Source organism: Carex rostrata, chromosome 7 (assembly GCF_964058835.1).
Source record: "Carex rostrata chromosome 7, lpCarRost1.2, whole genome shotgun sequence".
NCBI lineage: Eukaryota > Viridiplantae > Streptophyta > Magnoliopsida > Poales > Cyperaceae > Carex > Carex rostrata.
Genome location: NC_135924.1, coordinates 6,539,281 through 6,565,565, shown reverse-complemented (window position 1 = coordinate 6,565,565; position 26,285 = coordinate 6,539,281). Strand labels below are relative to the sequence as shown.

At 34.2% G+C, this 26,285-nt stretch overlaps 1 protein-coding gene and 2 pseudogenes across 3 annotated transcripts; all 3 read left to right on the top strand.

The window, feature by feature from the left end:
* The first annotated feature begins 86 nt into the window (after positions 1–86).
* LOC144557466 (uncharacterized) lies at positions 87–1,358 on the top strand. Its single transcript, XM_078306038.1, has 2 exons — positions 87–563; positions 921–1,358. Exons 1-2 carry the CDS (start codon positions 146–148, stop codon positions 1,175–1,177), a joined length of 675 nt encoding a protein of 224 aa, XP_078162164.1. The 5' UTR covers positions 87–145; the 3' UTR covers positions 1,178–1,358.
* A 1,037-nt stretch (positions 1,359–2,395) lies between these two features.
* On the top strand, positions 2,396–4,285 carry LOC144557468 (uncharacterized; annotated as a pseudogene). The gene is made up of 2 exons (XR_013512671.1): positions 2,396–2,952; positions 3,715–4,285. The product of XR_013512671.1 is annotated as an uncharacterized LOC144557468 (transcript).
* Positions 4,286–6,632: 2,347 nt separating this feature from the next.
* On the top strand, positions 6,633–24,739 carry LOC144557106 (uncharacterized; annotated as a pseudogene). Its single transcript, XR_013512548.1, has 3 exons — positions 6,633–6,962; positions 8,079–8,097; positions 24,460–24,739. The product of XR_013512548.1 is annotated as an uncharacterized LOC144557106 (transcript).
* The last annotated feature ends 1,546 nt before the right edge of the window (positions 24,740–26,285 follow it).

The following is a 26,285-nucleotide window of genomic DNA, read 5'->3' as shown; positions in this document are numbered from 1 at the left end:
ACGACACGGCTTTGCTCTTCCACTAAAAACTTATCTAATTCATCCACCACTAGTTGTTATGAATCTTATCTTTATAAGCTGTTCAAACAAGCTTTGCTCTTCCACTAAAAATTTCACATGCAAGAAGTAAGAAAAAAAAATAGAGATGAAACCATTCTTCCTAGTGACGCTTATTCTAGTGATATTAGCCTTTGGCACTGCAAATGCTGTCCAGTTCCAGGCAACCAACAATGCTAAAGGTACTGCTGGTGGGACCCGCTTCGACTCACAAATAGGCGTTGGCTATACTGCACAAGTCATGGCGACTTCATCGAACTTCATCTGGAACACGTTCAATCAGAAGGCAGCCGATCGGAAAAATGTTGCTCTTGTGACCCTAGTTGTTGAATCAGTTGATGGTGTTGTTGCTTATACGAGCAATAATGGGATCCATGTCAGTGAAAGCTACATTGCTGGTTATTCCGGCGATGTGAAGACTGAGTTTGTCGGTGTATTATACCATGAGATGACACACGTGTGGCAGTGGGATGGACAGGGTAATGCGCCCGGTGGCCTAATTGAAGGTACATATTTGTCTAAATCAGACAATTTAATTGATTCTTCTAGAATCCTAACAGGAGTGGATCAGGACTTAACTATTTTTATAATTTTAATTTTTTTAGTTATGTATATTAAAATTTAATTAATTATTTTTTTAAATTATATACTTTTCTTTTTCTTATAAAACGTTACACGTATGCATGTAGATTAGCGGTTAGAATTCCACTTTATGATTGAGGAGACTTGGAGTATAAATCTCAGCAGGCACAAATTATTTTACATTTTAGTATGCCAATCTAAATTTTTTAATTCCGGCCCTGGATCTTAGCACATACTACTAAAACAATTATATCTTCATATATTATACTGTGGAATTTCAGGTATTGCTGATTTTGTGAGGTTGAAGGCAGGTTATGCACCGAGTCACTGGGTGAAGCCCGGTCAAGGCAACAAGTGGGATCAGGGATACGAAGTGACGGCGTATTTTTTGGACTATTGCAACATGCTCAAGAGCGGCTTTGTTTCACAGCTTAATGCAAAAATGAAGGATAGGTACAGTAAAGACTTCTTTGTGCAGTTGCTCGGGAAGACGGTCGATCAACTTTGGAGCGATTATAAGGCTAAGTATGGAAACTAAGAAGACTAAAATGAAAATAGTTTAATTAATAGGAGATGAATAAATTAAGAATAACTGAATAAGATTGAAGTTGATTGTAGCAGCATTTTTTTTCTATTTTAAGAATGTAATATTTGAATTTCGTTCCACCTCATAAGAAATAGGAACTTCTTTATTAATTAATATATTGTTTTTAGGAAAATTAATTAATTGAAGTAGAGTTTTACTAAATCACAGGAATTGTTCTAAAGAGATACATTCCATTAAGAAGCTAGGGATATGCTAAACTAACTAATGGCTACTTTATGAAGTAACAAAATAAGAAGACTGATCAAAATTTATAGCAACTGTTAGCTGCCATGCCAGAATAAAAAAAATTGAGATTAAAGGAACTAAAAAATTAATACAGTGTAATTTTATTTTATGAAAAAAAAAACTTTATGATGAAGACTGAAAAATAATAACACTATAACAATTATAACATGTTTCTGTTATTCCCAAGGAATAACAGCAGATTTAATTCCCTTCAAAAAGGGGATCAAGTGAACCGAGCACTCTTCCTGTTCTGTTCACGTTTCACAGAGTGACAGAGAAAAATTAATAAAACAATATACAATTGGTCTATCTGCATTAATAGAGCATCTAGTGATCTAGAGCATGTGGAAATATTGTCTTTAAATAAATATGATAAAATCCGGAATGCTATATTACTTTTTATTGTTAAAAATCACACATTATTATTGCTATAAATACCTATTTATTCAAGATTAACCATTTAATCAAGATATACCAGTTCTAATTATATATAATTTGCGTGACTACATACTGTGTCGTGACGAGATTTTTCGCGTGATGTGCCGCGTCAAATATTCAAAAGATAATCATGATACATAATCGACATGCGTGCCATGCCATTCTGTACTGTAACCGTACCGTTATGTAACGGAGCCGGTTTCACCATACCATTTTTTCCACTCTAAAGACTAGTCGGCCCTTGAAGACTTTTATGTTATATTACTTTATTAAAAATTATATTAATGTACTGCTGCCAGCAGATTGTACAAAACATCAACCTCGCATCATTTTTTCTTGTCAAAGCGGCTCCCACCAGTAAATGCAATGCTGTTGGAATAATGAATATTGAATTTGGGCGCTGTAAACAGGGGTGACCGAACGAAAAAACGAAAAGGAAGGTTGGGTGGATGCACTGACGATTTTCTGTCATACTCTGTTTTTGTTGCTACCTTTTTTAAATATATTATCTGGTGGTATGGTAATCCATCCACTGATCCACCACCATTTCTTATCCTTATAAGCTCTTCAAACATGCTTTGCTCTTTCACTAAATACTTCACATACAACAAGTAGGAAAAAAATAGTAGAGATGAAAGCATTCTTCCTAGTGGCCCTTATTCTAGCTATATTAGCCTTTGGCACTGCAAATGCTGTCCAGTTCCAGGCATTCAACTATGCTAATGGTACTGCTGGTGGGACCCGCTTCGACTCACAGATAGGTGTTGGCTATACTACACAAGTCATGTCGACTTCTTCCAACTTCATCTGGAAAACGTTCAATCAGAAACCAGCTGATCGGAAAGATTACGCTCGTGTCCTTCTAGCTATTGAACCAATTGATATTGGTATTGCTTATGCAAGCAGTAACGGGATCCATGTCTGTGCATGCTACCTCGCAAATTATTCCGGTGATGTGAAGACTGAGTTTGTCGGTATATTATATCACGAGATGACACACATGTGGCAGTCGACTACCATGGCGCCTGGTGGCATAATTGAAGGTACAAACACATTTATCTAATCCAAATCAGGCGATTAAATTGATTCTTCTATAATCCAAGCGGGAATGGATAAGATGCTTAGCTTATGATTTTTTTTTTTTATCATGTGTATTAAAATTTAATTGAAATTTGTATACTTTTTTCTTCTTATAAATGCTAAATATATGCTTCTAGCTTAATTGTTCGAATTTTACTCTGATTGTGAGGACCTGAGTTCAAATTTCAGCAGCCATATATGAGAGTGACTAATGTGCATTCGTATGCACATGGCCCGATATGCATACGGTCCAAATTTGAAATTATAAAATCTAAAACGTCGATCCGAACCGTTCATCTTGTTCTCCATATTAATATGTGCTTGGAGACCAAATTTTATATTTTTCTGAATTTGTTTACTATTTATTAAGCCAATTTGAAAATTGTTGATCCAACGGTGACTGCTGATTTTACTGTTTTGTTAAGCCACCGTTGGATCAACAATTTTCAAAGTGGCTTAATAAATAGTAAAAAAATTCAGAAAAATGTAAAATTTAGTCTCCAAGCACATATTAATATGGAGAACAAGATGAACAGTTCGGATCGACGTTTTGAATTTTAAAATTTCAAATTTAGACCGTATGCATATCGGACCATATGCATACGAATGCACATTGGTCACTCTCGCCACATATTGTATATTACATTTCAGTCTGCCTAATTAGGCCCCTGAGACATGCACTACTAAACAATTATATCTTCATATATCATATTGTGAAATTTCAGGTATTGCTGATTTTGTTAGGTTGAGGGCCGGCTATGCACCGAGTCACTGGGTGAAGCCCGGTCAGGGTAACAGCTGGGATCAGGGCTAGGACGTGACGGCACGGTTCTTGGACTATTGCAACAGTCTCAAACGTGGCTTTGTTGCACAACTTAATGCAAAGATGAAGGATGGGTACAGTGAAGATTTCTTTGTGCAGTTGCTCGGGAAGACGGTTGATCAACTGTGGAGAGATTACAAGGCTAAGTATGGACACTAAGAATAAAAAAAAGGGAAACGAGTGTAATAGGAGATGAATAAATTAAGAACAACTGAATTAAGATTGCAATTGACTGTATTGCCATTTTTTTTTTTTGCTGTTGTTTGAATGTCATATTTGAATTTCCTTCCACATCATAAGGAAAATATATTGTTGTAATAAGCTCCTGATCACGGTTTACTAAATCATTAATGATAGTTCATAGGCTCGGTATGGTTTTCCTCCTAAATCATTGGAATTGTTCTAAAAATATATGTTTCATTTTCTTGTGATAACTGTCGAAGAGAGAGATGGCCCAGTATTATAGGCAGATGATGTATATATATATGGTTGTGTGATAAGTTATGTATTTTCATTATTCAAATTCTTTTATTTGTCTTTTTACCTCTAATTTAAAAAAAATAATTGATTTGATATGTTCCGGGTTTTTTTTTTCTTTCATTGAAAAGCACACATATCACGATATTTATCACCTCGGTACCTCTATCACATTATTTAACAACATATTCTCTGACTTTAAACTACAAATAGATAATGTGTATCATTTAGCTGAATAAAATGCTCTAATACATTTAGTAAATCTTCACAAGTTTCGTAATTGAAATTGAGTAATTCAAGTTTTTCAACCTCGTTTTTGAATGAATTGCCGACTCATCAAATCCATCTAATAGACAAAAAAATATATATAATAATTAACTTTTTGAATAAAAACTAATATATAAACCATTTCAAACTGTTTGAAAAGTAAAACTAATTAAACATAATTTTAAATTACCGTTGTTGAATTGCAACTTGAGAATTTTAAATAATCTGATAGTCGACTGACTTGAAGCAAACTTGAGAATTTCAACTTTTCTTTTCTCAACAGTAGAGGCAAATAACTTGCATGAATTTTCTCCCAAAAGATAAATGTCGGTGGGCACACATCTAGATAACTTAATTTCTAATTTATTAGATTTGGAATTCAATTCTGTTGTTTCCTTTTCAGGGAAAATATATTCTGATCCAAACTGTTTTTTCTCTCACCTATAAATATACATATATCAACGCGGTTCTACAAGATAACAAATATATATCAACATCGATCTCATCATTTTTTTTAGTTATACAAAACATCATGTCACATCATTTTTTAGCAATGATATACATGAATGAGCTACTACAAGAATAACAAATATAACATCACATTTTTTTTTATAATGATACATTGATGCACTGTTGCTGAGATATCAAATATCACCGCCGCATCATTTTTTTTTTTTTTTTTTGCAATGATACACATTGGCATTGAGCCATGAATTTTATCAGGGTAGGCAATTTTTTTTTAATTTAATATCTTTGTTAAAATATTTTTAAGAATTCATCGGAATAGCTGAATTAGATCGGAAACTCGATTTTTTTTTTTAGAATAATGTAAGTAATAAATTTTACTTTGAAGCATATACTGTCCATAAGATCGACCATTCATTTGAAGTTCATCTCATTTTTAAACATATGAATCTTAGAAAGAAAAAAAAAATAATGTTTTACATTAAAATTCGACCTATTTCTTTGTAAAAGAATTTGATTTATTCCTTTGAAACAAAAATATAACAGGTTCATTGAGGTCCCACTGTCAAATCCTTCCCTGTCCTTTTGTTCTATTTTCGAAACAGATTGAAGAAAAACTCAAATATGTTGCAACTCATCCATTTCATCAAGAGCTGCAAGCATTAGGGGTAGGCAAAATTTAAATTCAGAGATAGACAAAATTCAAACTCAAACAAAATTAGTACGAGTTCGATAATATTTTTCAAACTCTAGAGGTAAGCGACTCCCTACCCCTAATTGGCTGTGGCTCCGCCAATGCATCAATACACTGTTGGTGGGAGAGGCTCGGTTTTTGATACCCTGAGGTTATTAAATCAATGATTCGCCCACTTTATCTTTTGAATTTTCCGTATCGCGAGTATGGTGGAGATGAATTTTGAACATGACATAATTTAAAAATTAATAGGTAATTGAGATATTTTTGGAGTCATGGATGAAGATATGAGTTCGTTTACTGAACCAACGAGATGCAACCAAAAAGAAGAAAAAAAAGAAAGAAAAAATGTGTGAAACTTTGTTAAACACACAGGAGTTAAAGTACACAGGTACCTGTTCTTGTGGGGGGTAATTTAAGCCCTTGCCAGAACTGATAAATAGTGTTGATATTCATCAGGGAAATAACATTAATTAATTAAACCTTTTTAACCAACTTTCCATAATAAGCAATCATCCGATATTTCGTGGTAAATTAATGCTAAACCAAGTCAAAAAGACAATCCTTATCTGATCCATCCACCACCATTTCTTATATATCTTTACGAGCTCTTCAAACATTCTTTGCTCTTTCACTAAAAGCTTCACATACAACAATTAAGACAAAAATAGTAGAGATGAAACCATTCTTCCTAGTGGCTCTTATTCTAGCTATATTATTAGCCTTTGGCACTGCAAACGCTGTCCACACTACAACAAAGTAGACACTTTTTGCGAGGAAAAAAACGCATTTATGACGATAGTCTATTGTAAAAAGTACCGTTGCAAAAAGAAAAAACTGAACAATGAGAATAGTCCGTCACAAAAAGTCATTTTTTTATTCTCGCGAAAAGTGTCTTATTCTTGTTGTGCCAGTTCCAGGCATTCAACTATATATGCTAGCTAATGGTACTGCTGGTGGTACCTGCTTCGACTCACAAATAGGTGTCCGTTATACTAAACAAGTCATGTCAACTTCTTCGAACTTCATCTGGAAAACGTTCAATCAGAAGCCGGCTGATTGGAAAAATGTCCCTCTTGTCATCCTAGCTGTTGAACCAGATGATTATGTTGCTTATATGAGCAATAACGCGATCCATGTCAGTGCAATCTACATCGCGAATTATTCCGGCAATGTGAAGAACAAGTTTGTCGGTGTATAATATCACCAGATGACACACGTGTGGCAGTCGACTAGCATGGTGCCTGGTGGCCTAATTTAAGGTACGCACACATTTGTCTACATCTGGCACTTAAATTGTTTCTTCTAGAATCCTAGCAGGAATGGATCTACAACCATCAAGAGGGTGCTTAGCCACTCCAATGAATATATATTTTTTTTTTTTGTTATAGTTCTTATCAAGATTCTAAATAGCGATTATAACGGCACAGCGGAGAGACAAAAAAAAAGCTATAGCGAAACCTATTATACATAGCGATTTTCTCTTTTCAAATTTTATATTCTATATTTCTACTAATTATCAACATAATCAATATTAGATATTGATGTAACAACTAAATGACAATTAATTTAAGTCTATATTTTTTATCAATTACGTAAATAAGAAGGAAAAAAAATCTAAAAAGTAACATTATTTAATACTTCATAGTATTACATATTATAATAGATAAAGAGCAATTAATTTTATAAGGTAAATAAAGTCAATATACATATTTAAACATTTGATATATTATAATAATAATAATAATAATAATAATAATCAAAATCAGCTTTCAATTGAAATGAACGATAATAATTTTACAAATGAATACTATGTGAAGAGCAATCAAAATGAAGAATTAACATTTGAATATTTCTCGATATAGAATGAGAGAATAAATCATAAGTAAAAACAAAAGCGCATAGTTTGGTTTAGTATACTTATCATAGAAGACCATGTAGCATTAGAAATAAGAATAGAATTATAGAAGTTTATATAAATTGCAAAAAAAAAAAAATGTAGCATAGAGGTAGCTATAGCGGGTCACATATAGCAGTAATAGCGGTCAGCTATTATAGCTATAGCAGTCGTAGCTGAGTTAGCGCACTTTTATCTCATAGCTTAACGTTTATGGTCCAAAAAAGCTATAGTGTAGCTATAGCGCCGTTATAGCTAGGTATTTAGAACACTGGTTCTTATATACTTTACCTTCCTCATAAAATTTTAAATGTATGCTTGTTGCTTAATAGTTAAAATTTTACTTTGTGATGGTGGAGACTTGAAGCTCTCCGATCTAAATTTTGTAGCTTCACTGGCCCCTGAATTTTAGCATGGACTACTAAAACAATTATATCTTTGTATATTTAATATTGTGAAATTTCAGGAATTGCTGATTTTGTGAGGTTGAAGTAGAGGTTGAATAAAACCCGTTAAGGGTATACCCGCCCGTACTCGCCAGCTAGGGTACCCGTGCCCGAGCCCGGGTATGGGTCGGGTACTCGGGTACGCGGGTACGGGCAAAAACCGGACCGGACCCGTTATTTTAGACCAATACCCGAGTTAACCCGTACCCGACTACTCGAGTACCCATACCCGTATACCCGAGTACTGTTCATCACAGTTCAAAATTCAAAAAATTTGATTTTTCCCCCCCAAACCGGTGCCATCCCATCCGGACCCGACCGGCCGGACCCACCCGGACCGGACCGGACCGACCTGATGGGACGGTTTTTTTTTTTTTTTTACTTTTCTGTTTCTGTTTCTGTTTCTGTTTTCTGTTTACTGTTTTCTGTTTCTGTTACTGTTACTGTTATTCTTTAAAAATTAAAAATTTAAATTTTATCCCTCCAACCAAAATTTCTTTAAATACCCTCTTCCTCCCTTCATTTTTACATCTCCATCTCAATTCTCATTCTCTCATTCTCTTATTCTCTTAATCTAAATTTCTATAATTCTCAAATTTTAAATTTATTGTTAAAAAAATATATAGCTGTACATTTAATTCCTTCTACAAATAAGCAAACGGAATTACGAAGGTATCGAAATTACGAAGTTCGGGACCTTCCGCAAGATTTTTCCGCGAGATTTAAAGGTTATATTTATTTCATGTTAGATTAATTTATTTTTGTAGAGTAAATTTAGTTTATGTAGATTTATTGGATGTTAAGTAATTAGATATTTAGATTTGTTAGATTTATTTTATGTTAGATTTGTTAAGTAATTAGATTTATTAGATTTATTGAATATGTTAGATTTATTTAGTTTATGTTAGATTTGTTAGATGTAAAGTAATTAAATTTGTTTCTGTTTTTTAATTTCTGTTTTTTTGTTTCTGTTTTTTAATTTCTGTTTTTTAATTTCTGTTTTTTAGATTTATTTTTGTAAATGTTAGATTTATTTTTGAAAATGTTAGATTTATTTTGAATAGGTTAGATTTATTTTATGTTTTTTAATTTCTGTTTTTTAATTTCTGTTTTTTTGTTTCTGTTTTTTAATTTCTGTTTTTTAGATTTCTGTTTTTTAGATTTATTTATGTAAATGTTAGATTTATTTTGAAAATGTTAGATTTATTTTTGAAAATGTTACATTTATTTTGAATAGGTTAGATTTAATTTATGTTTTTCAATTTCTGTTTTTTTGTTTCTGTTTTTTTATTTCTGTTTTTTTTATTTCTGTTTTTTTATTTCTGTTTTTCATTTTTGTTTTTTAATTTTTTTTTTTTAGATTTATTCTTGTAAATGTTAGATTTATTTTGAATAGGTTAGATTTATTTTTGTAAATGTTAGATTTATTTTGAATATGTTAGATTTATTTTTGAAAATGTTAGATTTATTTTTGAAAATGTTAGATTTATTTTGAATAGGTTAGATTTATTTTCTGTTTTTTAATTTCTGTTTTTTAATTTCTGTTTTTTTGTTTCTGTTTTTTAATTTCTGTTTTTTTATTTCTGTTTTTTATTTCTGTTTTTTAATTTCTGTTTTGTAGATTTATTTTTGTAAATGTTAGATTTATTTTGAATAGGTTAGATTTATTTTTGAAAATGTTAGATTTATTTTGAATAGGTTAGATTTATTTTTGTAAATGTTAGATTTATTTTGAATAGGTTAGATTTATTTTTGTAAATGTTAGATTTATTTTGAATAGGTTATATTTATTTTCTGTTTTTTAATTTCTGTTTTTTAATTTCTGTTTTTTTGTTTCTGTTTTTTAATTTCTGTTATTTTATTTCTGTTTTTTATTTCTGTTTTTTTATTTCTGTTTTGTAGATTTATTTTTGTAAATGTTAGATTTATTTTGAATAGGTTAGATTTATTTTTGAAAATGTTAGATTTATTTTGAATAGGTTAGATTTATTTTTGTAAATGTTAGATTTATTTTGAATAGGTTAGATTTATTTTTGTAAATGTTAGATTTATTTTTGAAAATGTTAGATTTATTTTGAATAGGTTAGATTTATTTTCTGTTTTTTAATTTCTGTTTTTTAATTTCTGTTTTTTTGTTTCTGTTTTTTAATTTCTGTTTTTTTGTTTCTGTTTTTTAATTTCTGTTTTTTAATTTCTGTTTTTTTATTTCTGTTTTTTTATTTCTGTTTTTTAGATTTCTGTTTTTTAATTTGTGTTTTTTTAGTTCTGTTTTTTTAGTTCTGTTTTTTTATTTCTGTTTTTTTAGTTCTGTTTTTTTAGTTCTGTTTTTTTATTTCTGTTTTTTTAGTTCTGTTTTTTAATTTCTGTTTTTTTATTTCTGTTTTTTAGATTTCTGTTTTTTAGATTTCTGGTTTTTAGATTTCTGTTTTTTAATTTCTGTTTTTTTAGTTCTGTTTTTTTATTTCTGTTTTTGAATTTCTGTTTTTTTATTTCTGTTTTTTAATTTCTGTTTTTTAATTTCTGTTTTTTAATTTCTGTTTTTTTGTTTCTATTTTTTGAATAGGTTTAAAATATGACAACTCCTCGGGACGGGGAAGAAGATTTTGCCTCGAGATTGTCGGCCTCATTTTTTGGCCCCGATATGCCACGATCTCATTATCCACAAAATTATCCACCTAATTATCTTGATAGTTCTTCCTCCCAAATGCCACCACCTAATTATCCACAAAATTATCCACACAATTATCCACAAAATTATCAAAGAAGGGACCAAATGCTAGATTTAAATTATCAACAACCCCCACAAATGAGTGCACCGCCATCGTATTATACTTCAAACGATCCAAATGTATTCATTCCACAAGAATCACTTCAACCGACACCATCGTATACATATGGAGGCATGGGCTCTTCTGTAGCATCGAGTCAATTCACTGACACTGCCCCTTCGACAGCTGAACCTGAAATTCAAGAAGAAGTTGTCGCTCCTTCGACAAGTAGACCCCCAGAAGCACCAACAGAAAAGAAGACTAAAAGAGAAAGAGCTCCTCCCGATTACAATCAACCGTGGGCGAGATTTTATGATATTACCAGAGATGAAAGAGGTATTATGAAATATCTAGATTGTCTGGTAAAAAATTGCAATAGACATTTTGAGTATAAAGGAGGTAGTGGTATGAGCAGCTTTAAAAGACATTCCGAAATGCATGAAAAAAAGCATGAGGAACCAAGTGCAGATGCTCAACCGAAAATAATCCAAACCCTTATTAACGCGGATGGTACCAGAACCAACCCAAAATTCGATGAATAAAAAATGCTTAGTGAATTGGCTCGGTACATTACCCACAAAGAACAACCAATAAGTATGGGTAGTTGCATGAGTTTTTCCCGGTTATGCATTCGGGGGTTAGGCCAACCAATGTACAAGAGGATGCATCATAAAAAGATGGTTGGTGAAATAAAAAAACAGTTTCTCTCTAAGAAAGATGACCTCAAAGCTCTATTTGCATACCAAAATAATAAGGTCTCGATTACATCCGATATATGGACTGCCGGTAAACATGGACTTGGGTACTCTTGTGTTACCGGGCATTGGATCGATGATCATTAGTTATTACAAAAAAAGATATTAAGTTTTGGAGTGCTAGATTGCCCGCACACTGCAAATGTAATTTTCAAATACATTATTTCCATTTTAGAAGAATATAACCTTAAGAGGGATATGGCTAACAAGGTTTTTTCTATCTCATTCGATAATGCGAGCAACAACATAGCTTCCATTGAGATTTTTAAACGGTCACTAAACCCGATCATGAATGGTGAAATGTTTCACCAAAAGTGTGCGTGCCACATACTTAACCTCGTCGTGAAGGCGGATCTTAAAACAGAAGCCGTAAAACTATTGATAATTAAATTTAAAAATGCTCTCAACCACGTTGTTTCTGTTAGTTTGTAATAATCTAGAAGTCAATAATACGATAATTTATCATAAAGCTTTGTTCATGAATTGAATGTTTATTTATATAGCATTTTGTTGCCTTGAGTATTATTGAATTTATGGATCATTTCGAGTTCATGACTGAAATTGTGAAACTCCATAATATAGATGATATATACTCTTAAAAGGTCACTGACCAAGGTAATTAGCAGGAACACTAATTACCGCGATAAGGTTAGTATGTGGATTAAAAGATGGTTAAGTTTTACAAACCACCTGACACGAGATGTCATTTTAATCACATAGATACATGTTTTAGAAACATGGTATTTGACAGACCCCGAATGAAACATTAAATAGAATTGTGTTCGTGTCATTTATGTTTTCATTCAGTGTCACGTTCTACAGTATGAGGTATTTATCGTTCCCACTGAGAAATATGTATGTGTGATTGTTATCCACCGCTGTCCGTAAAAAGCAGTCATAACGGTAGCTTTTCCATATGTATAGCTTAGCTGAGGAAGTGATAGTTTACCAAGAATACTATTTGTCCCTCGTATCTCTATACGAGCTATAGCATCACTGGGCCCCTTGATAGAGTAAGATTATCTGCTAGCGGTATAATTACAAGAGTAATTATATTTGATAATCTTCTCAAGATCAAGAAAAGATTAAGTTAGCAAGGATGACACACATCTACCTTGAAACTAATCTGATAGCTATGAGACAGAAGAACAGACACAAGTAAATTGTTTACTGGATCGTGATATTATACAGTACAGCATCATCTGTGTAATTGGATGGTCATGATGTGTTGCCAGATGCCACCCATGACTAACAGAAGTTAAAACAGTTTTAACTCTGTTTACCAACATAACACAGATCCTATTGGGTCACACCATATAGGAGCTACTCGGAGAATCTTACTGATTAATTATAAATTGATTATAATTAATATTAAGATGGTTATAATTAATTATACGTGTTATAATTAAATTATAAATGTTATGTAAAAATAACAAGCAAAAACATTGGTTAATTTATAAACGTGTATGACACGTTGTATAAAAGTTAACCGGTTAATTTATAAATGTGTAGGACACATTGTATAAATTATCGAAACAACAAATAACCGCAAAAAAAATATATATAATTATTCAGAATAATTATATGAATATTATTTGTATTCGGGCCGAGGGCATTCGAGTCTTTTCATATTCGTCCTTATCCGCATGACACGTCATCGATCCTATCCAGATGACACGTCATCGATACCGAAACAAATAACCGAAAGAAAAATATATATATAATTGTTCAGAATAATTATACGAATATTATTTGTGTTCGGGCTGAGGGCATTCGGGTCTTTTCAGATTCGTGCTTATCCGCATGACACGTCATTGATCCTATCCAGATGACATGTCATCAATCCTATCCACAAGGGCAAAATGGTCATTTCACACCTATGCCACCTTGCATGTGTAGAAGCATGGAGAAGAATGTGGAAGGGTGTGGAAGGGGTATTTTGGTCATTTCACATATAAAAGGATGAGGTGTCAATGGCATATCTTGTAAATAGGCCGAACTTGGAGGGCATTTTGGTCTTTTGCAACCGAATCTAAACACTATAAATAGGGGTGGAGGGGTAGAGAGAGAAAGATATATTCACATATATACATATGCACATTCACATGTATCTTTTCGTGCAGAAACGAATCGGTATTTTCTCTCTTTCTCGGTTTCTCTCCCAAATAGTGTTTCGGTTGAGAAAAGAAAGTTATACGTAGTTGACGTATAATCTTGCGGGTTGTTGTGGAGTATATTTACGGGATCGATGAATAGTGTTTTACCGAATTTAGCGGTATGTCAGTTTTGCATATTGATGAAACTGAGCAACCGAAAATTCGTGTTTACGGGTTTTCGTCTTTTCCCCGTGAATAGTGTTTTTGCAGAATTCCGCGGTTTACGGTATTTCTGGCAGAAGAAATAAACCGCTCTCCGGTTAGTCCTGGTGGATAACCGATAGAGGTATCACACGTGTGATACTCCGAGTCGATTCCTTCCCTGGTGAGGCTCTACTCGCTCGGTCTGCATTCCAACTGTGATTTGGAAACAAGGTATAAATATGTTATATTAATCTATTTAATTTGTAAGTAGATTAAAGTTTTAGAAATCAATCATGGAGTAGATCTGTAAAATGATTAAATTGGGTTTTGATGCCAAAGGAATACTGAAGGTGGACCGCCTTGGAAAGTTTCCTGACATACCCCGTTTAATCCTGAGCTTAAGTTGGCCGTAGAAATTTTTGTTCTACGGTCATTCCGCAACTTAAGCCTAAAAGGGGTTTTGGTTACAGCACCGCGCAAAACCCAACAGTGGTATCAGAGCACAAGGCTCTCCCGCTGATTGATTTTCTAAAAGTTATAACTTATGCAAATTAAGTGCATATACCGCATATCAGTTTAATTCTTAAATTTGCAGCTTAAGTCCAAAACCGATTAGAAATGAGATTTTTTTGGATCGGTTTTACCGACTAAGAAAGTTAAATTAGATTTAAGCTTTCTTTATGCTTTCTTATAAAATGTAAACTTTTACATTTCTTGGATCGGTTTTCCGACCGAGAAAGATAAAATAGGATTTTATGCTTTCTTTATGTTTTTGTTTTCCAAACTTTCAACTGCATTTGAGTATATCTAAGAATGTGATGAAGCAATAAAGTACCCAAGTAAGAACTGCTAATCTCCACCCGTAAACGACAAGGTTAATGACAAGAAAAGTCTCGGTTTTTCGTCTAACTCTCGTTTACGTGTCCTGATAGCTGGCCCAAAGGGAACTTTGTCACGTTACCAAATTACTCTATGCTTTTGAAATGGCAAAATTTAGTGTAAGTTTTTGCCTTTTCAAAAACCTTCGGATAAGTAAAGTTCATCGAAGAATGTGATGAAGCAATAAAGTACCTGAGTAAGAGCTGTCATTTCCACACAAGAAAGAGATGATTCTGTCTAGGAAAGATTGAGTCTAAGCGGTCCTCGTGACCCCAATCTTTCCTGGGAGCCCCTTTCACGTGTCCTAATGACTGGCCCAAAAGGAACTTTGTCACGTTACCAAATTGCTTTATGGACCGAAAAGAATATCTGATTTTAAAACATATAAATTGTTTATGTGCTTTAAATGGTATAAATAAGAACTGAGCATAGCTGCAAAATAAAGAATTGGTAAATGATAGATTATATACCCGACTTGGTCCTGTATATAAGTAAATTAGATTTACAGCTTAGAGTAAATTAGATTTACTGCTTTAAAATGAAAATGGGTAAAACTAGATTTACCGTCTTTCCAAAGAACCGTGAAAGAAAATTTTCTTTGAAGAAAAATACGAATGTGGGATCACATTTGACATTGTTTCTTTCTGACTTCCTTTCCACGACTGCTTGCTGAAGCATATGAAAGAGGTCTTTTAGGAAAATGAAAATGCGATCATATTCACTATTCTTTCTGTCTGATTTCCTTTCCACGACTGCTTACTGAAGCATATGAAAGAGGTCTTTGAGGAGATAGGAATTGGATCACAATCGGTATTTTTCTGACAAGCAACTTTCACGTGTCCGTAACGCTGACCAAGGTCAACATTACGAACTGAAAGAAATATATATGACTCGGTCACATATATAGGTAAATTAGATTTACTTCTATCATATAAAAACGTATAGATTAGATTTACCGTTTTTATAAGAAACCATATAAACTACCTCTACAAGATAGACGGTAGCTAAAGTCAGTTACAAGAACTAACTGCTTAACAAAGCTAAGCGTATCAAAGAGGTACTGATAAGAACATAAACTAATGGAGATCACATTTCGTATTCAAGACTTCCTTTCCACGACTGCTTAATGAAGCATATGAAAGAGGTCGTTATAAAGATACAAATAGAATCACATTTAGTCATTCTTACATATGCTGAGAAAAGAAAGTAATGGGGATCACATTCGATATTTTAGACTTCCTTTCCACGACTGCTTAATGAAGCATATGAAAGAGGTCGCTATAAAGATACGAATAGAATCACATTAATCGTTCTTTCTGACATAATATAAGAAAAGAAATGGAGATCACATTCAGTATTCAAGACTTCCTTTCCATAATTGCTTAATGAAGCATATGAAAAAAGTCGCTATAAAGATACGAATAGAATCACATTAGTTGTTCTTTCTCACATACCCCTTTGGAGATTGCTGACACTATTAAGCATAAACACCAACCCATTAAATATTAAGTAGTATGCCCTTCCCACTCTATCCTCCTCAAACTATTGTTCATTGGTTGATGGGTAAACTACTCAGTAGACATCGCCTTTTACCTTTGGTGGTCGAGGGTTATGTCCGACATATCAAACCAAATAGAGTGAGGTTACTTACCGATGATTTCCAAAACAGTTTTGGGCTCGGGACAAAGTCTTCGTTAAATACACGTGATGTTTTAACGAAACCAAGAATCACAAAGAGATGTGATTAGCAAGTTTGCTTACCTAAGATAATTGATAGCCATGATATGCATACACTGCCTTGGTTATTAGTGAAAATATGGATCTTGGTCCTACTGCAAACGGGAATATAACAAATTTGCAGTGGGAGTTTTATTATTGGAATAAAACATTACATGAACAAAGCTAAAATCTTTACTTTAAACGTTGTAGAAATATGGCTAAAGAAACGTCTTTCTCTTTACGCTCCCTACTCGAAAAGGTAGACATACGTGAGAAAAAGGAATATATCCTAAATACACCGGTCCCTGCTGAAATAGTAGAGAGCAGCTCTGTCAGTACTCACACGCTTCGTATGACAAGCGATGATGAGAAACTGGAGAAGCTTAACTGTCCGTGGAGCCACGAGTTGGCCACGGAAGTTATCCTGAACTCATTTCCTCCCAGCTATTCGGAGTTCATTGTGAACTCCCATAAGCAAGAGTTGGATAAGAGCTTGCAGGAGCTCCAAGAGATGCTGAGGATCACTGATAAAGACATTGAGAATAGCTCTCATGGCCTCATGATCCAAGAAGGTGGGAGGAAGATCAAGAAAGCAAAAGGGAAAAACGGCGATTAAGTACAAAGGCAAAGGGAAGTTGGTTCCAGGAACGAACTCTCCCAAGATAAATGTTTCTGCTAACTCTGACTGCTATTTTAGCAATAGCAAAGGTCACTGGAAGAGAAACTGCCCGGAGTATCTTGGAGATACGAAGTTTGAGAATGTCTCAAAAGTCTCAGTCTCAAGTATTTATGTTATTGAAATTAATGTTGCGACCTCTTTTAATGATTGGGTACTGGCTACTGGATCATGTGCTCATATTTGCACGAATATGCACGCACTAAAAGGAAGTTACGCAATAAGGAAGTACAACTCCGAGTTGGAAACGGAGCACAAGTTGCAGCTGTTACAGTCGGTAGGATAAAATTGTACTTGCCTAGCGGGTTTATTCTGGAACTAGAAAATGTTTATTTTGTTCCTACCATTTCTAGAAGTATCATATCAATCTCGTGTTTAGAGATGAATGGTTTCTCGTTTGTTATAAAGGACAATAGATGTTCTATTTATAAAAATGAGACATATTATGGATCATCTTACTTGTTAAATGATCTTTATATGCTAGAAATGGAAAACCACGTGTTTAACATCAATAACAAAAGACTCAAAACGTTTCATGAAAGTATTGACTTACATGAGACATAAGTCTGAATCCTTTGACGAGTTCAAGGAATTTAAGACTAAAGTAGAAAATCAACTGAACAAAAGTATTAAGGCATTACGGTAGGACCGTGATAGCAAATACTTGAGTTATGGTTTTCAAAACGTACTTAAAGGAATGTGAGATAGTCTCACAACTCACACCTCTAGGAACACCGCAATGTTACAGTGTTGCCAAGAAAATGAAACAAACCATGCTGGACATGATTCGTTCCATGATGAGTAACGCCACCCTTCCCAAAATCATTTTGGGGACACGCACTAGATACTGCCGCACTAACGATAAATATGGTTCCATCCAAGTCAGTTGAAAAGACTCCATACGAGTTATGGTTTGGGAAATCCCAAATATGTCTTATCTTAAAAATGGGGTTGCGAAGTATTTGTCAAACGTCTGACGTCTGACAAACTTGGTCCCAAATCTGACAAGTGCTTTTTTGTAGAGTATCCTAAGGAAACGAAAGGATATTACTTCTATTACCAGTCCGAGAACAAATTAGTTGTTGCTTGTCATGGTATACTTTTGGAGAACAAGTTTCTTGCAAAAGGAAGTAGTGGGAGTAATGTAATACTTGAAGAAATTCAAGATACATCACACAATACAATATCTGAACTAGATCAGATTAACCCACCTCTTGATTTTTTGGCTGATGAGCATCTGGAAGTACCAAGTCCACAAATAGTTGTGGATGAGGTTCTAGTCTCGAGCTCAAGTGCTTCAACGCAAGTTGAAGTAGAACTGGATCCGCAGACAGTTGTGGATCAAGTTCGACAGCCTGAAGAACAAGTGCTACGTAGGTCAATGAGAACAGTCCATGCACCCGAGAGGTACTTGGGACTGCACGAGGTCTCAGTTTTGACACTGAAGATCCTCTGACCTATGCGGAAGCAATGGATAGGCCTAACTCTGATAAATGGCTGGAGGCCATAAGATCCGAAATACAGTCTATGTATGACAACACGGTTTGGAACCTAGTTGTACCACTTGATGGGGTGAAGCCCATAGCTAACAAGTGGGTTTTCAAAGGAAAACAGACATGGATGACAATATGACTATTTACAAAGCACGGCTAGTAGCGAAAAGGTTTCAAACAAATTCTGGGAATTGATGAAACTTTTTCACCCGTGGCTATGTTTAAGTCAATTCGGATACTCCCAGCAATTGCCGCATTTCATGATGATGAAATATGGCAAATGGATGTCAAAACCGCATTCTTAAATGGAAATTTAAGAAGAGGATGTGTACATGACACAGCCTACGGGTTTTGAAGATCCAGAGAATGCTGGGAAGGTATGCAAACTTCTTGAATCCATTTATGGATTGAAGCATGCATCACGGAGTTGGAATCTTCGATTTGGCGAAGAAGTCAAAAGCTTGACTTCGTCAGATGCGAAGAAGAATCTTATGTGTACAGAAAAACTAGTGGGAGTGTCATCGCCTTTCTTAAATCTTATATGTAGATAACATACTCTTAATAGGAAACGATATTCCTCTATTGCAATTAGCCAAGTCTTCATTAAAGAAAAGTTTTCTCGATGAAGGACTTGGGCGAGGATGTCTATATACTAGGCATAAAGATCTACTGAGGTAGATCAAAGAGACTTATAGGATTAAGTCAAAGCACGTACATTGACAAAGTGCTGAATCGGTTCAGCATGCAGGATTCTAAGAGAGAATTCCTGCCAATGAATCATGGTGCACTGCTTAGCAAGACTCAGTTTCCTTCGACAACTGATGAGCAAAGCACTATGAGTAGAGTACCATACGCTTCGGCTATTGGCTCTATCATATGCGCCATGTTGTGCACTCGCCCAGATGTCTCGTATGCTTTGAGTATAACGAGTAGATATCAGGCTAATCCAGGCATAAAGCACTGGAATGCTGTAAATAATATCCTTAAGTTCTTGAGGAGAACTAAGGATATGTTTCTCGTCTACAACGTTATCACCTAATACGAGAGATCGTAAACATCATAAGATGCTTATAATTAATTATAAAAGATATAATTAATATAAAGGTGATGTAAAGATAAGTAGAGTTGACACAGTCAGCAACACAGCTGATCCACTCACAAAATCTCTTCCTCAAGCCAAGCACGAGATGCTTAATGCTTCTATGGGTCTGGAACACATAGAAGATTGGCTGTGAGATTTTCTCAGGATCTATGAGATCTTAGAGAATAAAGAGTTTTGTATATAAGTAGGGTCTACGATGATTGACTCCTAGCTTAAGTGGGAGATTGTTAGTTTGTAATAATCTAGAAGTCAATAATACGATAATTTATCATAAAGCTTTGTTCATGAATTGAATGTTTATTTATATAGCATTTTGTTGCCTTGAGTATTATTGAATTTATGGATCATTTCGAGTTCATGACTGAAATTGTGAAACTCCATAATATAGATGATATATACTCTTAAAAGGTCACTGACCAAGGTAATTAGCAGGAACACTAATTACCGCGATAAGGTTAGTATGTGGATTAAAAGATGGTTAAGTTTTACAAACCACCTGACACGAGATGTCATTTTAATCACATAGATACATGTTTTAGAAACATGGTATTTGACAGACCCCGAATGAAACATTAAATAGAATTGTGTTCGTGTCATTTATGTTTTCATTCAGTGTCACGTTCTACAGTATGAGGTATTTATCGTTCCCACTGAGAAATATGTATGTGTGATTGTTATCCACCGCTGTCCGTAAAAAGCAGTCATAACGGTAGCTTTTCCATATGTATAGCTTAGCTGAGGAAGTGATAGTTTACCAAGAATACTATTTGTCCCTCGTATCTCTATACGAGCTATAGCATCACTGGGCCCCTTGATAGAGTAAGATTATCTGCTAGCGGTATAATTACAAGAGTAATTATATTTGATAATCTTCTCAAGATCAAGAAAAGATTAAGTTAGCAAGGATGACACACATCTACCTTGAAACTAATCTGATAGCTATGAGACAGAAGAACAGACACAAGTAAATTGTTTACTGGATCGTGATATTATACAGTACAGCATCATCTGTGTAATTGGATGGTCATGATGTGTTGCCAGATGCCACCCATGACTAACAGAAGTTAAAACAATTTTAACTCTGTTTACCAACATAACACAGATCCTATTGGGTCACACCATATAGGAGCTACTCGGAGAATCTTACTGATTAATTATAAATTGATTATAATTAATATTAAGATGGTTATAATTAATTATACGTGTTATAATTAAATTATAAATGTTATGTAAAAATAACAAGCAAAAACATTGGTTAATTTATAAACGTGTATGACACGTTGTATAAAAGTTAACCGGTTAATTTATAAATGTGTAGGACACATTGTATAAATTATCGAAACAACAAATAACCGCAAGAAAAATATATATAATTATTCAGAATAATTATACGAATATTATTTGTGTTCGGGCCGAGGGCATTCGAGTCTTTTCATATTCGTCCTTATCCGCATGACACGTCATCGATCCTATCCAGATGACACGTCATCGATACCGAAACAAATAACCGAAAGAAAAATATATATATAATTGTTCAGAATAATTATACGAATATTATTTGTGTTCGGGCTGAGGGCATTCGGGTCTTTTCAGATTCGTGCTTATCCGCATGACACGTCATTGATCCTATCCAGATGACATGTCATCAATCCTATCCACAAGGGCAAAATGGTCATTTCACACCTATGCCACCTTGCATGTGTAGAAGCATGGAGAAGAATGTGGAAGGGTGTGGAAGGGGTATTTTGGTCATTTCACATATAAAAGGATGAGGTGTCAATGGCATATCTTGTAAATAGGCCGAACTTGGAGGGCATTTTGGTCTTTTGCAACCGAATCTAAACACTATAAATAGGGGTGGAGGGGTAGAGAGAGAAAGATATATTCACATATATACATATGCACATTCACATGTATCTTTTCGTGCAGAAACGAATCGGTATTTTCTCTCTTTCTCGGTTTCTCTCCCAAATAGTGTTTCGGTTGAGAAAAGAAAGTTATACGTAGTTGACGTATAATCTTGCGGGTTGTTGTGGAGTATATTTACGGGATCGATGAATAGTGTTTTACCGAATTTAGCGGTATGTCAGTTTTGCATATTGATGAAACTGAGCAACCGAAAATTCGTGTTTACGGGTTTTCGTCTTTTCCCCGTGAATAGTGTTTTTGCAGAATTCCGCGGTTTACGGTATTTCTGGCAGAAGAAATAAACCGCTCTCCGGTTAGTCCTGGTGGATAACCGATAGAGGTATCACACGTGTGATACTCCGAGTCGATTCCTTCCCTGGTGAGGCTCTACTCGCTCGGTCTGCATTCCAACTGTGATTTGGAAACAAGGTATAAATATGTTATATTAATCTATTTAATTTGTAAGTAGATTAAAGTTTTAGAAATCAATCATGGAGTAGATCTGTAAAATGATTAAATTGGGTTTTGATGCCAAAGGAATACTGAAGGTGGACCGCCTTGGAAAGTTTCCTGACATACCCCGTTTAATCCTGAGCTTAAGTTGGCCGTAGAAATTTTTGTTCTACGGTCATTCCGCAACTTAAGCCTAAAAGGGGTTTTGGTTACAGCACCGCGCAAAACCCAACAGTTTCAAACCAAGAAATAAAACAAAAGTTTGGGGCTCTGTGTGTCAAATATAGATTGGATAAGTTGAAAATACCTTGGGATATAGATACCCGTTGGAACTCTACCTATAGGTTGTTGAACCGATGCATTCCTTACAAAGCTGTCATAGGGGAGTTTTTGAGAAGCTCCACCCCCGAGGCACTACAATTGGAACTCACCGATGGAGAATGGGAGCAACTACAAAGGCTATGCAATTTCCTTCAAACCTTTTTTACAGCAACCGTACAACTATCCTGCTCATACTCACCGACGTCATTTCAGTTGCTCAGACATCTCTATGACATCTCCAAGGTGTATTGTCATTTGGAACAAGCTGAAATCCACGATAAATCTCTCACACCAATCGTAGATGCCATGAAACAAAAGTTTCTCAAATATTGGGAAGATGTACCGCTCGTCGCGATTATCGCGAACTGCCTCAACCCGGCATACAAGAAGTTTTACACGATCAAAGTAGTTCAAAGGTACAAAGATAATCTACGTTTAGACAGTACCAGGGTGGAGGCATACGTGGATTCGAAATTCGAAGAGATTTTTAACATATACAACTCAAGAATGAGTGCCAACCAAAACCCGTCTTCGTCCCGTGCCACCCCTAGGTATGAATATAAATATACATGTATTTTTTAATCTTTATTATTTATAATATATACATTATTTGTCCACTAACTTTTTTAAATTTTTTAATAGTTTCACTTCCAGGAGCACTAGCAGTGGTGGTTTGTTAGCAGATTTTCATTCGGAGATCGAACCACAAACAACAAGCGAGCTAGTGACCTATGTATCGATGATGAACGAAAGTGAACATGGACTTGACGTCATGGCATGGTGGAGGAGGCATCAAAGGGCCTTTCCAACATTGGCGATGATGGCCCGCGATGTATTTGCCGTGCCCGTGTCAACTGTCCCTTCCGAAAGTTGTTTCAGTTCGGCGAACAGGATCCTCTCCGATAAACGTAGTAAGTTGGGTCCACATGTCTTTGAAAGACTTGTGTGCTTGAAAGATTGGATTCAAGCTGAAGAGCGCAGGCAACATGTGCCTGAAGCATCATCATCCGAAGTCGACACTGAAGAAAGCGGTACCGAGGCGCAGCACCAGGCTAATTCGGATTCAGACGGTGCGGAAGAGAGCGAAAAATGGTATAGGAATGAGAACTTCTAGATAGGTAGTGTCGGTATAAATTTCTAACCTCTTTTAGTCTTTATTGTTATTTTTTAAATTATAAATTTCTAAATATTTCAATTAGTTTTTAAATTATTCATTTTAAAGAAGAATTACTAACAAAAAAAAAAGTTAGAACTCCGCCTATGTTATTTTACATAGCCGGTCCCAAGCCCGGAATAAAGGAGGAGGGTAACTTCTATTGTTTTAAAAATTTCGAGATATAAATAAATTATGAAACTATATAATTAGAACGAGAATTTAAAAATAAAATGAAATGACTCGTGTAAAGAAATAAATAAATACATTTGTACTTAGGCGACTAAACAAACAAATTTTGGCAAGAATAATTTATATATATAAGTTACAAATTTTAATTATTTAGGAATTATAAAGATGTGACTTGATAATTTTATGTATATATACACACACTATTTGATATTGAATTATTCATATTTTAAAAGTCGAATTATAAACACGTAATAACATTTAAACGACATTGTTAAAAAAAAAAAGCAAAAAAAAAAAAACCAGAAAAATAGAAACAGCAAAAAAAAAAAAAAAAAAAAACCAACAAAAAAAACCGGCAAAAAAAAAAAAAAAAAAAAAAAAACCATCAGAAAAACCGGCAAAAAAAAGAAAAAAAAACAACAAAAAAACCAAAAAAAAATAAAAACAGCAAAAAAAAAAAAAAAAAACCCGTATCCGCCCTACCCGTGCCCGTACCCGCCTTACCCGTCAAGGGTACACGGGTAAGGGTATAGGGCGGGTAGGGTATGGTTTTTGAAAACTATACCCGCCATACCTGTACCCGAATACCCTTCTACCCGAGTATACCCGTACCCGAGTCGTACCCGTACCCGAGTCGGGTATACCCGGGGTACCCGTACCCGCCCGAGTATAAATACTCTAGGTTGAAGGCAGGTTATGCACCAAGTGACTGGGTGAAGCCCGGTCAGGGTAACAGTTGGGACCAGGGCTACAACGTGATGGCACGGTTTTTGGACTATTGCAACAGGCTCAAAAGCGGCTTTGTCGCACAGCTTAATGCCAAGATGAAGGATGGGTACAGTAATGACTTCTTTGTTCAGTTGCTCGGGAAAACAGTCGATCGACTGTGAAGCGATTACAAGGCTAAGATGGAAAAACTAATTAGAAAAAAAGGGGAAACGAGGGTAATAGGAGATGAATAAATTCAGAACAACTGAAATAAGATTGCAATTGACTGTACTGACAATTTTTTTTTCTGTTGTTAGAATGTATTATTTGAATTTCCTTCCACCTTATAAGGAAAATAAGCTTAATTAATATATTGTTGTAAGAGGCTCCTGATCACGGTTTGCTAAATAATTAGGAAGCGTCTAATTGTCCACAGCCTTTTGTCCACCATTTGTCCACAGCTTTAACTTGTGCGAATACTGTAAAATTACTTCTAGATGCTGTATAATTATACAATATATCACATAAAATATATCAGTTAATCACAAAACATCCAGCAACTATTTGAAGTTGTCCCATTATAGTTAGAAAAAGATTGCAACTTGCATAACATGACAAAATAAATGTACTTTCAAATTGTATTTTTGAAAATTACAGTTATAGGAAGTTATTGGCAGTTAAAGTTAGTTATTAGCGGCTATTGGCAGTTAGAGTTAATTATTAGCTTCCGCACTGGGTTGAATCTTGTATACTATAAAATTTAATCTTTATACTGTAAAATTAAATATTGTATACAATAAAATTTTGGACTAAATCTTACATACTGTAAAATTGAATCTTGTATACTGTAAAATTGAATCTTCTACACAATAAAATTTACAATTGAATCTTGTATAATGTAAAATTGAATATTGTATACAGTAGAAATTTGAATTGAATCTTGTATACTGTAAAATTGAATCTTGTATACAGTATAATTTTCAATTGAATCTTGTATATTGTAAAATTACAAGATGGATACTGTAAAATTACAAGATGAACACTGTAAAATTAACAGATCAATACTCCATATCACCTATCTATCATCTCTTTCCTTCATATTTCCACAAGATAAATACTGTAAAATTACAAGATGAATATTGTAAAATTAACATATCAATACTCCATATCGCCTCTTTATCATCTATTTCCTCTAGATTTTCACAAGATGAATACTGTAAAATTAACGGGGCAATACTATAACATTAACATATCAATACTCCATATCGCCTCTCTATCATCTCTTTCTTCCAGATTTTCACAAGATGAATACTGTAAAATAACAAGATGAATACTATAAAATTAACGGGATAATACTATAAAATTAACAGATCAATACTCCATATCGCCTCTCTATCATCTATTTCCTCCAGATTTTCACAAGATGAATACTGTAAAATTAACGGGGCAATACAGTAAAATTAACAGATCATCACTCTATATTGCCTCTCTATCATCTCTTTCCTCCAGATTTCATTTGAAATGCTAGATCTGTTACTACATACAACGAAAAACAACAAATTCAACAGAAATAACTTACTATATTTGAATTTTGCCGTGCTTTTCAACAAAAACAACTTCTATTCGATCGCACTCCACGATTGAAGGTTCCATTGTGATCATGTATAAAAAACGAGATCAAGTCAGTAATCTCAATTAAAATCGACATTGCAAACGAAAAATGAATGACAGAAGCAAAATTTCAGTGACAAATTAGTAACATATCAATCTATACATTAAATCTGACAAATTTAAATATCA